Source organism: Physella acuta, unplaced genomic scaffold (assembly GCF_028476545.2).
Source record: "Physella acuta isolate Inbredline_101_S28 unplaced genomic scaffold, ASM2847654v3 ptg000627l, whole genome shotgun sequence".
Lineage (NCBI taxonomy): Eukaryota > Metazoa > Mollusca > Gastropoda > Physidae > Physella > Physella acuta.
This window is the reverse complement of record NW_026732146.1, coordinates 533,127-552,167: the sequence shown is the minus strand read 5'-3', so window position 1 is coordinate 552,167 and position 19,041 is coordinate 533,127. Positions and strand designations below refer to the sequence as shown.

The 19,041-nt window shown below is 34.3% G+C and overlaps 2 protein-coding genes and 1 long non-coding RNA gene across 3 annotated transcripts; all 3 read left to right on the top strand.

The window, feature by feature from the left end:
- The first annotated feature begins 785 nt into the window (after positions 1-785).
- LOC131948165 (uncharacterized) lies at positions 786-1,861 on the top strand. The gene is made up of 3 exons (XR_009387983.1): positions 786-841; positions 1,528-1,621; positions 1,787-1,861. It is a non-coding gene; the product is annotated as an uncharacterized LOC131948165 (long non-coding RNA).
- A 4,367-nt stretch (positions 1,862-6,228) lies between these two features.
- Positions 6,229-12,237, top strand: LOC131948164 (uncharacterized). The gene is made up of 5 exons (XM_059309696.1): positions 6,229-6,343; positions 10,962-11,019; positions 11,157-11,346; positions 11,661-11,757; positions 12,105-12,237. The coding sequence occupies exons 1-5, from the start codon at positions 6,318-6,320 to the stop codon at positions 12,235-12,237; spliced, it is 504 nt and encodes a 167-aa protein (XP_059165679.1). The 5' UTR covers positions 6,229-6,317.
- Positions 12,238-16,528: 4,291 nt separating this feature from the next.
- On the top strand, positions 16,529-18,399 carry LOC131948163 (uncharacterized). Its single transcript, XM_059309694.1, has 4 exons — positions 16,529-16,568; positions 16,858-16,923; positions 17,483-17,889; positions 18,205-18,399. The coding sequence occupies exons 1-4, from the start codon at positions 16,529-16,531 to the stop codon at positions 18,397-18,399; spliced, it is 708 nt and encodes a 235-aa protein (XP_059165677.1).
- Positions 18,400-19,041: the final 642 nt, after the last annotated feature.

The window sequence follows — 19,041 nt, the reverse complement described above, 5'->3', positions numbered from 1 at the left end:
ACATTATGACACTTTTTTTGGTCTTCAATAGCAGCACTACAATGTACACCCTATATTATAGGCTTATTATAGTAGCACACTGATCATCTGTATATATATAGTACTGAGTAAGTGCTAAATCTAAGTAAAATTAGTATACAATAGTCTACAACTTGACTATGTTTCTATTGTTACAGATTTTGACACTATTTTTCTTCTATAATTTACATATTATTATTGTAAAAATATGAAAGAAAAACAAACCTAAGCTAGTGTAAGAACCAACAGTTGACTAGAGTCTACCTACTAGATGTTAGGAATTGTTCTATCAACTAATTATTATACTACAGAAAAGTCACTATACAGTAGTCCCAGCTAATGTCATGGTCATACCGTTGCATGGTGTATCAAAACTGTTACATACCGTAATTGGACATTATCAGCACAAATATAAAGAAACAGTATGAAAACAACTTATTTTTAGGTAAAATTACTCACCTGAGATTGGTGAATATTTTTTTCAAGAAGAAAAAGACGGCCTGTGAATTTTTATTATTTTCTCAAAAACACCTCGATCACAGCTGTCAGACCAGTGTAAAAAAACGGAATCAAACTCGAATTGTGTGAGACGAAACACACCTATAGTCTGTTTCGGGTACGAATTTGGGTCAAAAGTGATCAAGCTAGAGTATGGCATATTAAAAACTCAGATTTTAACATTTGTGTAGATTCAATGTGGGTTATTTCACTTTGTATCAAAATTGATACAACATGAAATGAAGGGTTAAATGATGTAAACCATTGCAGCTCAGTCCTATGTAGTTGAGGTGTACGTGGCTGTTGAAAACAAAATAACTACAAAGTAAGTCAAGTTACTCTCCTAAATTCATTGTTCCCGTGTTAACATATCACTTACAACAAGCTTCACCAACCTCTGGTACAAGCTAGCTTGGTTTGTCCAACTTCTAAATATGTAAGCTGGTAGACATCCCCTAAATCTCTAGCATAGCCAACCACTGGGCATAGCGCTAACCAGAGTTTCTTCCAGGCATCTTTTCGGGGGGGGGGGGAAGCCCCATCGAAGAAAGCCTACCGCCCCCCCCCCTCCGAAATGGAATTTATTTAAAAAGTATATAGCTTTAACAGTGTCCGCCCCCACCCCCCGCAAAATTTTAATCCATTCCCCCACCTTTCCGAAAATTTAAAGTGCTCCCCTTAGAAAAAAGTCCGTAAAACCACTTGCGCTGACCACACTATCCCCTTATATGCAGAGGTCACAGAAACAGGGAACTCTACTTCCATTGCCTCATACACCGCTGGGTTCGAAAATGGAACTTTAAACAAAACAAGATTAATTTGCGATAAAAATTAATTATTTGTATTCGATATTACTTAAATAGCGTATTTTGCATAAAAATATATGCTAATACTTAAAAAAAATGTTTCTAATAAATTAACGAGCTAGCGATATAAAATCTTAAATCAAACAGTTGTTTTTACAAAGTTCTATATTTTTATATTTTTTTTACTTCCGTGTTTATTGTTCAGCTACATGAACTACGTGCCATATAGCTACACTGGTAACAGAAGACAACTGGCTCAAGACAACATTAGCAAAGATGTGCAGTATGCCTTGGCTGAGGTATGGCTAACTTTTGTGTATTTAGTTTATATATATATATATATATATATATATATATATATATATATATATATATATATATATATATATATATATATATATATAACATCTGATAATAAAGATTACCGAGTAGCTTTTTTAACGCTAATTTATTTGTTTATTAAGGTGAACAAGATGTTGTCTACCTTGAGCATCTACGGACTGAATATTGACCTACGTCTACGTAAACTGGATTTTCTGGTAATTTCTGCTGATTATTTTACTTTACCTAGTAATGAGTCCTGACAATTTCACCTGGTTGTATCCAGGCTCCACCCCCCCCCCCCCTCACCGAAAAAAGTCCCCTCCCCTCCTCCCCCCCCCCCCCCCCTCCCCCGAACGAGATGGAATTTATATAGTAAACATACACTTTTATTAGTGTCCGACCCACCCGTAAAATTTCGACCGCCCCCCGAAAATATCAAGTGCCACCCGGGAGAAAAATGCCTGGAAGAAACACTGGTTGTATCATTCATTTTCTTAAATGCATTTATTGGTTTGTAATCTATTCCGCTATATTTTAAAGGCAAATAAAAATGTGATCAACTTCACTTATGTCTCTATACAAAGCTGTGCACCATTTCGCTAACTAGATTTATCTCACATGTTCCTATCTAACCTTGCTGTTGTTTCTCTACACTATAGATTAACATTTCGCTAACTAGATCTAACACACTATAAATAAACATGTGCTTAATTTTAGTTTTTTTTTCTTCAATTTTGTGCACCAGTGCGCTAATTAGACCTAATACACTCTATATAAAAATGTGTTTAGCTTCTGTTATCTCTCTACAATGTTGTGCACCATTTCGCTAACTTGATTAATCACACTCTATATAAACATGTGTTTAACTTCACTAGAAAATCTCTACACTCTGGTGCTCCAGTAAATCTATCACACTCTATATAAACATGTGTTGCACAACATATGTTGTACACGTAATCAGACTCTACATGAATAGACTGAGAGTTGATTATTACTTTCTCCCCAACTTCAAATAATACTATTAGTAATGTCTTCTCAAAATGTCTCTCTACAATTGTGTGCACTATTTTGCTATCCAGACTTTTACACTTTGTATAAACATGTGTTTAACTTCACTAGAAAATCTCTACACTGTAGTGCTCCCGTACGCTAACTAGACCTATCACACTCAATATAAACAAGTGTTTACGTTCACTGTTGTTTCTTCTACAATGTTGTGCACCTTTTCACTATATAAACTATAAACAGACCTCCGACGTCCTCACCACCTACATGGCTGGCACCACCAACACCGTCAACAGCGCCACTGGTAAAATCACCTTCCAGACCTGGCTTCTACAGACTGCCGCCTTTGCCACCTACAGCTACGACTTCGCCTTGTTGCTTACTGGGTAAGTTGTTTCACGTGTCTTGTTGTCAGAGTGCGTCGTGGTCGAATGGTAGAGCGTTCAACTACTATCTCGATAGTCCTGAGTTCGGATCTCAGTCCGGACCCGGGTCTGCAAGACGTTCCGGAGTCCACCCAGCTCAGATGGGTACATGACTTAAGTTGAGGAAAGAAATGGTTTGGAATTATGTTGAACTTACCATCCCTTCATAAATTAAAATAAAAAATATAGCAACTCTACTCCGTCTGTCGTATGCATCTGTAGGTATAAATGTGGATGTTAACTTTTAGTATTGTCTTCATTCTCTTATTTAAGGAAACGACCGTCCTTATAATACTTTGTATTCGTAGAGGAGATGGAGCGCAGACCAATTGGCGATATGTCACGTGTGAAGAGATGTCACAAAATCTAAAATCACAATTTTGCTTTTTTTTTAAAATGTTGTTTATCACTTAGGTCGCAATTTAAAAATATATATCTGTATGATGCAACACATAAGTTCAATATAGGTTTGAATTACCCAGCCAAGTTAATATTTTTAGAAACACGCACATTTTATATTTGCAAGATACATTCAATCAAAGATGTTACAATACCTTTTAATGATTAACGTTTTGTCTTAGTTCTTCCATACATTGTGACACATAATCAACCCCAGCAGTCAGTGTTTCTTCCAGACTTTTTCTTGTGAGGGGGGGAGGGGACTAAAATTTCTCTATATTGTCTACATTTTCTCTAAATAAATTCTGTTTTGTTGTATGAATGCTCCATAAAATATATTTCTTTTATGTATATTTTTAAATATATTATACAGAAAAAAAATCTTTAAAATTATATTGACATAATGTTTCTATTTTGTTTTAAATTAAAAAATGTGTGACTTTAAATAGCATTTCATCGTCAAAGTTTTATGAATGGACTAAAAATGTTAGTGAAAATTCATAAATGTACTTAATGTTTAATAACTATTTTTTAGAGCGGATTTGTTTGGCACAGGTGGTTCAGGAGAATCAAGTGAGTTGTCGTTTATTTAACAACTACGTCATTCATCGTAGTTCAGTGTTTCAAAACTATGCCTTACATTTACATTATTCATTGTGTTGAGGATCATTTCCCTTCGTTCTTTAATGTTTTTAAAATTTATCAGCTCACACAAACGCATACAAACCGAGATGCACGTATACATACATCACACACAGACACACATACAGATGATCAAATAAACCCTCTCACACATAGCCTAGACACCTATACATACACATATACACACAATTAAAAAAAAAAACACTCGCACAAAAACATGTGTACAACATCAGATACAAACTCACAAACATAAATTTGAACAAAATTGAACATTAATGAGTGCAATTGATTATTATTATAATATTCTGTTTTAATATAACACTTTAAAACTCCAGGTAACACCAACATTGGCTCCGTCTGTAACGGTTTGTCCGCTGTGACCATAGCAGAGTTCCAGGGAACATACCGTGACGTCGTTTCTCTTTCCCACGCTATTGGCTTCATGTACGTACGCCGATGTCACAAAAAAACTAGTAGGCCTACTGTTAAAACAGACAACATACTATATGCAATTTGTTTTTTTAACAATTAAATGCTATTGTGAATAAGTAGGCCTATATACCTAATCTACGTTCTCTAATTTATGATATCGGTGATATTGAAATAAACTGACATTCTGGTACGTATGTTTATTAGGTTGAGTGCCAACAACGACGACGCCACATCTACCTACATCATGTCGCCCTACAACTACGCCACCGAGCCCAACCGTTGGAGCTACTCCAGCATTACAGCAGCCTACATGAAGCTGTTCTTCAGTCAGCTCTCGTAAGTGGCGGGGATTTATCACTTCAAAGCACTAAATCCCACCCTTAACTATATTTTCACAACACTAAACTCCATCCCTCAACCATAGATTCTTAGGACAAACTTCCATCACTCTTACATAGTACCACATCACTAGTTGCTGTCCCTTGACTATAGCACCACATCACTAGCTGCAATCCTTTAACCATAGTACCACAACACTAGCAGCTATCCCTTAACCAAAGTACCACATCACTAGCTGCAATCCTTTAACCATAAAACCACATCACTAACAGCTATCCCTTAACCAAAGTACCACATCACTAGCTGCAATCCTTTAACCATAGTACCACATCACTAGCTGCAATCTTTTAACCATAGTACCACATCACTAGCAGCTATCCCTTAACCATAGTACCACATCACTAGCAGCTATCCTTTAACCAAAGTACCACATCACTAGCTGCTATCCCTTAACCAAAGTACCACATCACTAGCTGATGTCCCTTAACCAAAGTACTACATCACTAGCTGATGTCCCTTAACCATAGTACCACATCACTAGCAGATGTCCCTTAACCAAAATACCACATCACTAGCTGATGTCCCTTAACCAAAGTACCACATCACTAGCTGATGTCCCTTAACCAAAGTACCACATCACTAGCAGCTATCCCTTAACCAAAGTACCACATCACTAGCTACTAACCTTTAACCATAGTACCACAACCCTATCTTCTAACCCTCCCTTCAACAGCCCCAACTGCCTGCTGTCCACCAGCTACCAGTCCACCAGACTGACCGTCTCCTACGGTACCTACACAGGTGATGAGCTCAACCCTGACATAGTCTGCCAGAGGGCACTGGGCACCACTCAGACGTCATTCTGCAGGGTAAATACACTATTAATTATCTTTTAACTGCTTGGGCTTTTCTAAATATGCACAAGATTCTACAGGCACTTAAAATAAATACATCATGTTGAAACCTTCACTCAACATTTAATGTAAGCTCTGATATTTTACTACCTTGACACATCCACGCTGAACTGATCATTTTAGCCAATACAAACCATCTAAGAACTTTGAACGTTTACTACCTAAACAGATTTATAATTTACTCTAAACACATACTACCTATAGACAACCCCAATGAACTTGGACCTTTATTTTCTCCTTTGATCTTAAATCAACTGAGACCTTTTATTTCCTCTACAGACCCTCTAACTTTGTTACTTTACAACCTCCAGAAATTATCAATTAACTCTGACATTTATTTCCCAATGCAGATCATTAATAGTCTTTGACTTTTCATTACCTTTACAGTCAACCAGTGAACTCTGACCTTTCATTACCTCCCCAGACCCTGAGCCCACTGAACGGTGACGACGTCTGCTCACAGATCTACTGCCGTGTACCTGGTACCCTGACCTGCACCGCCATCTTTCCGTCTGATGGGACCCCATGTAACAGACAAAGGGTAATGTCACAGGCCTTTCTCCTACCTTTTATATTACACATACAAAATCAAAAGACAAGCCTTCTTTTGCAGTTTTTCATATTTATTTTGTTTTCACACAGGCAGCGTGTTCACTCAAGCTACGCCATCTTCTTGCCTCCTTTTTCTCCGTCCCTTCCTCTCGCGCATGCGCACAGCCACTGTCTCCCTGATGCAATATCGCCTTTTTCAACACACACACACTCCCAACATACAATCCACTAACATTTCACTGTTATACGCCCTTTCTCCCGTTTAAAAAAAATTAATTTATTATTTTTTTTTTGTTATATAGATCACATTCACTATAAAATCTTCATGATACATGTAACAGTGAAATGAAAATCATGTTGAAAAAGAAACTTGCTAATAAACATCCTAAATTATTGTATATGTACACTTTTTAAATTAAAACAATGATATACTTAAAATACATGGCAATATGCAAAGTTTCACTTATCTAATAAGTATCACCATTAAAGAAAATTGTAACTAAGGTAAACCTTCTTAGTTTAATAAGAACAAGTGACTCTAACTAAGGAACATCTCTTCTTAGTGTAACAAACAAAAGAAATCATTAAACCTCACTAAGGAATATTGCCTCTTAGTGTATCTCAAAATAAATCTAACTAAGGAAAACTCTCTCTTAGTAGAACAAAATCATAGCTATGAAATAGCTCCCATGGGCAAATCATATCCTTGATTTCCCTACTTCAATGGCTGAGGTACACTCCTCATCATAACATATGTAAATTACCACATCTGTCAGGTCATACTGCCATAATCATGTTCATTACTTAACAAGATATACAGTATACATACAAATCATAAAAATACAACAAAATGTATGTTCATTTTCATTACTAAATTAAAATAGTGGTAAAACATATTTATACAAGACATTTTATGACTTATTCCTATCTTGCTCACATTTTTAAAATGTTAATGTTCTCTGGAAGTACACATCACATACTACATTATTCAAAATCTCCTTATAAGAATTGGCTGATATGTCTCAGGTCATTATTTTCTTTATTCAGTTCCATCTTTGTTTTTTCATCTTCAATCTGTCTTGATAAAAAATTCAGCTAGTGTATTGTGCAGTCTCTTTACAGGTTAGCTTATCTTGACATAATGTTCTTAGACAAATCCATTTTCCTTATGAAAGCAATATTTACCAAGTCAAAATTCCAAACACATAGTTAAGCTCTGTTAATTGAATACAACTTTAAACAACAATAGGATCCATTAGCATTACCATATAAAGTGCACAAAAATACACAACTGTTATGTTCATGAACATCCGTTAACAAAATACAAGGTTCTATAACAAACTAAACATTTGTTGACAAATTATGATAACAAACTCCATGCTTTACCTTAAATGGTTTTCTAACTTACAAATGTTCCTAAAGTCAATAACATGTAAAATAATGTATGTTAGTAGTCCTCAGTGTTGGTAGCTATACTTTATATCACTGATGCTCAAGTACCAATGCACACAACATAAAGAGTAACAGATTTTGTTAGCCAAAAAAGGAATGTGTAGAACTAATCAATGAAATAAAAATTTTAAACTCTTGAGGTTGGTGATACACTAAAGTGGTTAAAAATTATATTGTTACATCCACCAAATCAGGTTCTATATGCATGATAACTGATGTTATATATTAAAGCTTGAAAGTAAAATCTTAAAGGAGTAGTAAGTTCAGCATATTTATCCACAAAATATTATAAAATTGCATAGTTCAAACAATGATTTCACTTCTTTCTTTATACTAGGAGTTTTGATATTTAATATTTTGTCCTTATTTCCTTCAGTAGGTCTAATTTCTTTATTTCCAACCTTGAATCCTAGGAATTCTACTGTATTTACTCCCACATGCAGTTTCTGTGGTGCTATGGTAATCCCATGTTTTCTAAGTCTTTCCAGTAGTTCTTTTAGTGTTTCTATGTGTTCTGCCCATGTGTTATTATGTATGCATATATCATCAACAAAGAAGACCAGGTTTTTCATTCCCTCTGTCATTTTATTCATGAATTTTTGGAACGTGGCGGTACTGTTCACAAGTCCGAATGGCATCACCTTCCATTGACATAGACCTTTGCTAGATGTAAAGGCGGTGTATTGTCTTGACCCCTTTTCCAGTCCTATTTGCCAGAAGCCTCTGTTCAAATCACAAGTGGTGAAAATTGAGGATTTACTGATAGTTTCCAAAATGTCTTTAGGATCATTCATGGGTTCAGCATCTATCTTGGTCCTTTTATTCAACTCTCGATAGTCACAACATATCCTTACTTTGTTGTTCTTTTTTCTTACTATCACCATGGGTGATGAGTATGCTGATTCTGTTCTTTCTATTTGCCCAGACTCAAGTAGAAAATCCAGTTCTGCTTCAACAGCTTCTCTATAAGCAACCTCTACTTGGTAATGCTTCCCTTTCATAGCACTATAATCAGTCAATTCTATTTTGTGTTGAATTTTTCAGTAAAACCCATTTCTGTTGTAATCATATCCTTGTACTCATTTATTATTTTGTCCATTATGTTTTTCTCCTTTACTGGGATATTATAAGTCTTAATTTCTTGTGTATTACAGCTTTCACTTATTATAGTACAGGCCATATGTTCTTCATCTATCAGTTTCTCTGGCTCTACATATAATTTCTTCATTCTGTCTATGTGTATAGGAGTGCTATTTCCCTTTATGTTTATTTCATAATTTACATCAGATAGTTTCTTGATTACTTCAAAAGGTCCTTGAAATGCTTCTATGTTTTCTCTGTTTGGCAGTTTGACAAAAACTAAATCTCTTCTTTCAAAAGTTTTTAAATATCTATGTTTGTTTTTTATATTTCTGTGCCTTTCACTGGCTAACTGTGCATTCTCTCGGGCTGTCTGGACACCATAAACTATCCTCTCTCTAGTCTGGTTTACTAGTTCATGAGGATCAAATTCCTCTTCCTGTTTATTTAATAATTCAAGTTCAAAAGGAGAAAAACCTGTTGCCTCATGTTTAGTCTCCCTGTTTGCGAATAGTACTTGAGATTGGTTACTTTTACTTTTTTCTAACTCTACCTCATGCTGTCTCTGTTTGTCTTTGTCTTCGGCCTCCATTTTAACTTCTGCTAGATCTAGTTACCTATCAGCCACCCTTTTAACTTTTTCTTTCTCAGTCTCCATTTTAAGTTTTTTCACCTCAGCCTTTATTTTAACTATTTCTTGCTCAGCCTCCATTTTAATTTTATCCATCTCAGCCTCCCTTTTAACTCTTTTCTTCTCAACCTCCATTATAAAGTTATTGAATTCCCTCTCTAACGCTCTGTCTTCCCTTTCCATTTCATCAGCTACCTTCTTTTCTACCCAATTTGCCTTCTCTGCCCCAGTGTATCCTAACGAATCAGCCAACTCAATGTATTTGGCATAGAACTCGAACTCCATCATAATGATGCAAGAACAGTTATTCAGTTACACTACTAAATCTAGATTTAATTCTTTCTTTTACGGTGCAGAGCACCGACCACTTCTGACACCAAAATGTCACAAGTTTTTCTCCTACGTTTTATATTACACATACAAAATCAAAAGACAAGCCTTCTTTTGCAGTTTTTCATATTTATTTTGTTTTCACACAGGCAGCGTGTTCACTCAAGCTACGCCATCTTCTTACCTCCTTTTCTCCGTCCCTTCCTCTCGCGCATGCGCACAGCCACTGTCTCCCTGATGCAATATCGCCTTTTTCAACACACACACACTCCCAACATACAATCCACTAACATTTCACTGTTATGGGTAAGAGTTAACTTATCTTGATTTGTAATGTACTTCACATAACATGGCATACACCAACTACATGGTAAGGATCAACTTTACATTAGATGTTATACAACAATACTAGGGTAACTTTCATCTTCATATTAGATGTCATACAACACTAAATGCGGAAGAATCAACTTCACATTAGATGTCATACCATAACAAAAGAGCAGGGATTAACTTCACGTTAAAAAGCATCACGATTGTTTTGTGTCTGTATGGATTACCTGATATTTTCTTTTCAAAGAAGCTTAGGATTCATCTTTTTAAAATAAGTTCGGTTAAATGACTAAAAAGGATTTAGCCGCTTACGACACAATAAGAATATTTTATGTTTCTGAATGAGAACATCAAGTAGCCAATGTGTTTTGTAAAGGATTATTGTTTTGTCATTACATTTGATTTTTTTGACCATATCAAAAACGAGTATATATTCATAAAAAATAATTTATCAGCTATATCTTTGACATTTAGGTTTACGTGTTTACAAATATTTTAGAACTGTTATTTTTAACGAAGAAACCTCTATTTGTCTTTACGCGATTAAATCTGTGCTTGTTCATTAGAGAAAGTATAAGCGTGAATTATTACTTAACATTTGATTCTCGTTTATTATATAATTTAAGCTTCCATTTTTTATATAGTATCATAAAAACAGAAAATATGTTTGTAAAAAAAGTGTATTATTCACATATAAATTGAACTCAATTATCTACATAACGCTATTTGTTGCGAGAGGATATCTTCATATTCTTTCATAATTTAATGCTCTATTCTATTTCAGAGATGCAACTCAGGAAAATGTCAGCCCGACTCTACTCCAGCTACGCAAAATATTGACCGTAAGTCGAAATAAAATAATCTTAAGAAATTATCTTACAATAATTTGGCAGGTTGAAGTAGGTATAAATTAACATTAAAATAATGTATGCTGTATTGCATGGCTTTAACTAATACCTGCATCTTTCTACCTGTACAGCCAACTGTGTCTGGAATGACCAGAGCACTCTGGAACTACCGTCCGTCCCCTACATTGGAAGCTGCCCAGGGTTCGTTGCCCTCTACAAACCCATCAACTGCTACGTCACATCACTACAACAGCAGTGCTGCGGCACGTGCAAGCAATACTACACTGGCCGTGTTGGTGAGTCGTTGTTTGATGGATTTAGGTTAGGTCTAAATCGTATCGCACTTGTTGGTTAGTATCATAGAGTCTATAGATATAGCCTACTCAATTTGGTTTAAGATACCGTGTAAGTTGTTTGCCTTTACAAATAGGTTTTTATAAAGAAAGAATTAGGAATATGGATTATATATATATATATATATATATATATATATATATATATATATATATATATATATACCTATAAACAGTGGATACTGTTTTGATTTTTATTAACTTAACCAGTAATATGTCTAGATTTATATGATCATTACAGTGGTTTCACTAATTATTTAATGACTCGACTTCTCCATCTAGGTTGTGAGTACGGCGACAAGTCCCTGGACTGCACGAAATACAGCAAGGCTTTAGTCTGCCCATATTATGGGAACACTCTATGTTGTGGCTACTGCTAGTAAGTCTTTTTGGTTTTCTACACAATGTCTTGTCTTATAGATATGTTATGTAAATCTATTTGTCTGGTAGCTTTGTTGTTTATGTCGATAATCTAACTTGGTGTGCCCAGCGTAGGAAAAACAGAAATCGTATCAGTTTGTTAAAAGAAGGACCCATATAATGTATCTCTCTCTCTCTTTATATATATATATATATATATATATATATATATATATATATATATATATATATATATATATATATGAGTGTGTGTATAAATGCCTGTTAAATTAAAAACGTATTATCCTATTTATTGTGTACACGTAGAATTGAAATAATGAGCTCAACTTCTCATCTTTCTACCAGTGGCTATATGGGCAAGCGTTCTATCCTTGACGGCGACGGTCAAGCTCGAGTTAACATCACCCTCACCCCACCGGTCAAACCACGGGGCATCATACGACAGGAGAAGAAGGAGAGGATCAGTGGCCCTCATTAGGTGGTCATTAGTGGACCTCATTAATTGGTCGTTAATTAAACTCCTTAAATGATAGTTAGTGGACAACATGTTTAGTTAAGAAATGATAGTATAGTCTAGCTTTTTTAAAAAAAAAAATTTCTTTAAACTAATTTTGCTGTTATTGTTATTATTTTTTTTATGATGTAATTTACAGGTCAATTATATACATATCACACTCATGTTTTAGCAGTAATCTGAAAATACTATTTTAAAACTATGAAATGTAGAAATTCATTGTTTTTACATTTTTATTTTTGTAAATATTAATTTAAAAAGTTCTATAATTACATGATACAATTTTAATTTACTAAGTTCGTAGGATAACTATTTATCTTTGTTTTTTTAGTTTTCATTTTTTTCTTTAAAGTAAATTTGATTTTTTGCAAAAAAAGTTCTAGACAGTTCTCCTTACTCAAGTATTTTACTATTTTAAACAGCCTTTTGAATTAGTTATTTTTCAACAATTTAATAAGGAATTACCTTTATTTTATCTCTTTAAACTAGATTTTTTTAAAAACACATTAATTTAATTATTTTACAACAATATAATTTTCAATGCAAATTGTTTTGTCTTCGCATAAGTTATTAACCAAAGAAAAATGTCAATAAGTTACTACGCAAAAATTTTAAAACTACTTCTTCATGTTTTTTTATTTCGTTACATGAGATTTTTTGAAATGTTGTTTTGCAATGGACCTTTTAATACAATCTGAAAAATTGTATTCTTATTTTATTACTTACTGTTCATTTTTATTAAAAACTATTTCAAACAAGTATTTTGCAACAACTTAATATAATTCATACTAGAACAGCGTAAGCTACATTTATTTTTTAGATTGATAGTTTCAATTAAAAGCTTAATTCCTTCATACCTAAGGTTTTTTTTTCAATGTTGCTTTTGTTATCTTCACTGTTTAGGAGTGGTATTGAAAATCATTCTAGTTAGTTAAATGAATGTTGCAATACAACGCAAGGATTTTTTACATTTAACTTGTCATAAAAGGGCTTTTGTTGGAGCCTTATCGTATATTACCTGTGATGAATGTAGGGCCTATTTGTGTAAGCCATCACCATGATCAACCCCCCCCCATACCCCCATACCCCGTGGACAGCCCTTTTGCTGTGGTCAAATATCACAGGGACTAATCACCTATGCGGCATTGATTCTATGTGTGTACAATCGTACAGAAGCAGCCTGAATATCGTTGGCCCAACTTGGTGGAATCGCCCAGAACCGAGTACGATGGAGAAGTGTGTTTGCTCCACAAGGGATCCACAGCAACGATGATGATGATGAAGCTGAATGATCGGTATTAAAATTGTAAAATAGATTTCATTTCTCATCTTTAAACGGGAATATCCGGGCCTCGTATTTGGTAGCTTAAAACTGCTTTCGACGGTGGACAAAGATCGGGAAAACCTCACATTACATAAAGATGGCTGAAAAATCTAAAAATAAACCTATGTAATATCCAGGCACCATCGCCATTTTTCAGCAGTTTGCAACGAGTGGTACGTTCTAGTTAATCGTTGTGCTCCTTCAATATTGTATTTTTGAATAAATCCCTAATATTATTCTTAAATTATATAAATATTACCATTCATACTAGAGCAAAGTATTGCACGATTGGATGTACGAAATAAGTTATTGATATTGAATTTGCAATTTTAAACTTCTGAACACCGCTACCCCATCTTATTCTACACATTTCTAAAAATGTGTATCTAGTTTGTCTATTATTCGAGTGAAATTGCAATTATATTTTAATGTGTGTTTTTAATTAGTGTGTGTAGGGGAGGGGTGGAGGGGGGGAAGGGGGCAGAAACTAAATTAAATCTCATTTTTTCTGTTTTTGTGGCAAAATGGATATTTAAGAAATAGACAAAAAAAGTATATTTTATAGCGTATTTTTATCACTTCATATTGAATTCGAACATATTAGTTACATTTACATAAACTAATTATTCTCTCGTGTTTATTCTAAGATTCGACATATTTTGATAATTTACATACAAATAGCCTTTTGAAGTTCTTTAACTGTGAAAAAAAATGTTCTAATTAGGCCTAGATCTAATTATATTTTAATATTCGCCTAGACTTTAAACAGCTAAGCCTAATAATTCACTTAACCATCAGACACGCTATTTAAGATGTAGTGCTTCTTTTTTTAAACATGCTAAATCTAGTATTAATTGTAGTAAATCATTTTTAATTAGGCCTAATCTTTTTCTTTTTCAAATCAGGACAGACAGAACCTTAGTGAACACACAAAAATTAATCTAACCCACAGTCAAATAAAAAACTGGATATTTAATATTCATTCTTGCTAAACTAGGCCTAATCATAATCGATTCAATTATTTAAAAATCGAGTTTCACCAGATATAGCGCTAGTTTTAAGAAATACTTTTAGGCTTAAGATGTAATTAATATTGTTTAATCTAGTTTTAGCTTTTTGTAATTAATTATGTATAGGACCACTTACCTTTGAATTACACTGAACATTCAAACAAAAAGATAACAGTTTTGAACTGGACAGTCCAGTATTTGAGCAGACTGTCCAGGATAAAATAAATATAAATACTGGACAAGTATATGAATAATACTCTGTTACCCCCCTTCTTCTGCTTTGCGACATACCTGAGAAGGGAAGGATGGAAAGGTGTCCAGTATTTTCGGAAAAGGTATCTTGCAACCCTAGGCCCAAATCCAAGTGAAGCACGCCTGCTAACATGACTAGATCTCACTTGGTTAAAGTTAAAGAAAAACAATAACATAGATCTATATCTAGATCTAGTGACTAGTCTAACATGAATTCATAACACATTTTTATGAATTCATGTTAAAAATGGAATGAGATCTAGATTCTAGAATCATATAGATCTAGATCTCTAGTCTTTTCTAAAGTCTAAAGTAAAGACTAGAGATCTAGAGACGTATTGAGAACAATTGAGTTAGTGAGTTTGCCACGAACATCAGAATCTAATCTAATCTAGAATCTAGTCTTAATCTAGATCTAGATTCTTTCTAGAATCTAGATCTAAGTTCTAGATAGATCTAGATCTAAGTACTAAAATCTAAATCTTGTAGAATCAATCTAGCTAGATTTAGAGAATCTAGTTAATGTTTTTAATATTTCTTATCTAGATCCAGAGGCGTAGCGAGGGGGGGGGTTGTGGACCGCACGGGGTGACACCAATTAGGAGGGTGACACCAAGGCAAAAAATAGCTAAATATATAGAGAAAAACTAAAAACTTGATGCTGAGTGGGAGGGGGGGGTGCAAATCGAAAACTTGTCCCGGGAAGGGTCGCTACGCCTCTGGGGAGTGACACCATTAAGTGCCGCTCCGGGTGACACCCGACCTTGCTACGCCATTGTCTAGATCTACATTTCTAGATAGAACTAAATCTAGATCTATACTCTAGGCCTATTTAACTATTTAGTATTTATAGTCTATTTAGTTATTACTATAATTAGCCAGTGTTAGCTAAAAATCAAGTCTAGAGACTAGCTATCAGCTTAAGACTCTAGATCTAGTCATGTTTAAATCTCCAGCATCTAGATCTAGATCTATCATAGCTTTGTCGCGCCTAAACCTATCTAATTAATATGGCTCTAATTAACTAATGCTGTTAATTCCAAAGCTACGATCTACATTACAGTGTTTTGTCGCAATTAATTTAAGTGAATTTATTATTATATAAAGGCCTACATATCTAGAGCTAGTCTATCTAGATGTAGATCCTTTAGACTTTAGGGGCCGATAAATAATGTTTTGAAATAATTAGGTATATTTATTGGAGTTTAAGAATTCTAATTAATTAATGATAAAGAATTTGTTAAAACAATAAAAAGTTTAGGCTATGGCAACTGTTAGTCAGTAGTTTATAAATCAAACAAAGTTAGTTCCATATTTTCTAACTGCCACTCTACCTGCATGATACAACGGGACTTTTATTGTCTTGATGTCTGTCTTATGTTTCTTTTAACTTCCATACAGAGACCTCTTTTTGTCCTGACCTTCTGGTTATAGGTTATTACTCTAATTTGCTGTAGTTATTTTTTTTTCTAATCCATTCTCTATTTTAAGCTGAATATATTTCTATTGATATCTTTACAATGATTTAAAGAAGCACAATCACATACAACAAAATATGTTACTTTTTAAAGCTGCAACATTCTCTCAGTAAAAAAAAATATGATAACCTTGTAAAAATTATCACTATCATGCGATAATATAAAAATTTTCTGACACAGCTCTGCAAGACATGGAAACAAATGAAGAGAAAATTGAGCAAGTTCCTACAGGTAAAATATGTGTATGTCAATCAGCGAAACTGTCAGATTTGTAAATATTATGAAGTTAGTGGAAATCTGTGTCGTGTAAGAATAAGCCCTCACACAAATCAGACTTAAATAATTAAAAATTGTGATTGTTGATTCAACATGAGTATGTTTTAAAACAATTGTTTATAGAAAATAAAACTATACGTATTATTGAATGAAACTGCTTTATTTTATTTTATAAAATATTAATTTCCTAAAAGAATTTGTGTTCGTTTATTTGAATGGCTCTTGCATTTAATTTTTCTTTTAGGTGTAGCCATAAAGAAAATCGAACAAGATCCATCAAATTCTAGGATGACAGATATTTTTTATCCAGGTAAAAATTTAAACAGTAATTAAATTAAATTCAGATGGTTGACCTGATGTTTAATTTCTTACGGTCAGATTAATGGTAATAGGCCTACTCCTGTCTCTATATATATGTGACCGTTTAACTTTTTGTTTTCTATTAGGCCTCTGTTGCTTATTTTGTTACAATGAAAGAGGAATTGTGTTAAAAATAGCGTCCTGATAACTCATAAGACAAACTTTAGTTATGACATGTTGCAAAAAAAAAAATCTATGTCAATTCCCAAAGAATAAAGCTATTTATTTTACTCAGACATGAAATTTTATTTTTTAAAAGGTATGCAAGCTTACGAATATTATCTACATGGTCAATAAACACATTGAAATTCTTCAGATCTCCATATTAATATGGTCCATCTATTGCTAATTTTTATTGCACTCTATTAAGTATGATAAGACAGTAAAATTAAAAACATACCATAAATAAACTCACATTTTAAAAACTTTTTAATGTTTACATATTTCTTTTATATGTTTTCTTTTAAATTTAAAAACCTTTATATTAAAAAACGTTTTTGTTCCTGTAGGAAATCATGAAGCTGAGATGTGCTATGGAGGAGAAGCTGATCTACACAAACATGTTACTGGCTGTAAGAAGAATCCAGGTCACAAAGGTTTTATACCTCTTAAAGATTTCAACGCAAGTTATCTCCCCTCACGTTACCATGACGACAAGCTCATGTCTGAGACAATCAAAACATTGGCAGCCCTAACTGTCCAGGTAAAGACTAAATTCACCAGTCCAGAGAGACCAGAGTTTTACCCAGGCACTCAAATTCCATATCCATGTTATAAAGACAGAGGAAGTCACGTGATGAGGTTAGGGACGGGGAGGGTATGGCGTGTGGATAAGTACAGAGAGAGTGACAGAACTTGTCCTTGGCATTGTGTCGAATTTCAAGTCTCTGCTACACCCAGCAAAGTGTGGGGGAAGGTTTGTGTGGTGACAGCCAGACACGTGGTGTTTGATGACATTGAGGGGAGACAGACCAGGTGTGTTTTAGGTTTTGATAACAATAAAAGTCCAGTGGTCAGTCTTGATGGCTGGCGGGTGGATGAGGCAGACATTAAGGGAGACTGGTGTCAGTTGAGTTATGTGACATATGACTTAAAATTGGTTGATGTACTGGACAAGATGTGTCGGCGCTTTGATGGTCTATGTGGGGAAGTTGAGGACAAATACAGGAGATTTGTTGATGTGGACAAGTTGACCGTTATAGTGTCACATCCTCATGGCTGTCCTAAACAGGTGTCTGTAGGACAATGGACACACAGACGTGAGAGGGATGGCAGGTACTCCAGGTACACCAGGTACTGGTACACAACATGTACATGTCCAGGCTCCAGTGGAGCGTTTGTCTACAGGCTGGGATATGACGGGTTGTTGTATCAACATCCCCACAGTGGATCAAACTCTGAAGGAAATTATAGTGGGGAGATGTGAGACTTATGTAACTGTTAGTTCTCTCCCCTTGTCTACACAATATAAACAAACAAAATGGCGGAACTGTTACCGTCTATATCGCCATGTACAATGTATTTAATGTCTTCTAAAATATGTTATACACTTTACTAATTGATTGAAATGCTTTGTTTCTGTGATATGCTTTAATCGTCATCACTTTCATCTCTCTCTCTCTCTCTCTCTCTCTCTCTCTCTCTCTCTCTCTCTCTCTCTCTCCATATCTATCTATCTATTCTTACTTTTATCTTGTAGGCCTAAATATGAACATTATTTGTTTTATGAATGTCATGTGTTGAATTGTTTTGCACATATTTTAAAATGGAGCATGTTTTGATTCGAATAAAATAATTAACAGAAAACTTTCTCTTTTGTCTTTATTGTTGTTTACTTTTGTAGCTGCTGTGATGTAACCTGTACATTTTGTGTTTGTGGTGGATATTGTTATAAGGCTCAGTTAAACAATTATTGTTGATTTGTCGCTATATGTGTAAGTCTTGTAGTGGATGTAAAATGTAGGTTAAATTTGACAACAAACCCGATATGTTTGAACAGCTGTTAAGGTCGGGTCGGTTAAGCTCATGGTTTCTGAAAAGTCCCGAGTTCGAACCCCCATGCAGATGA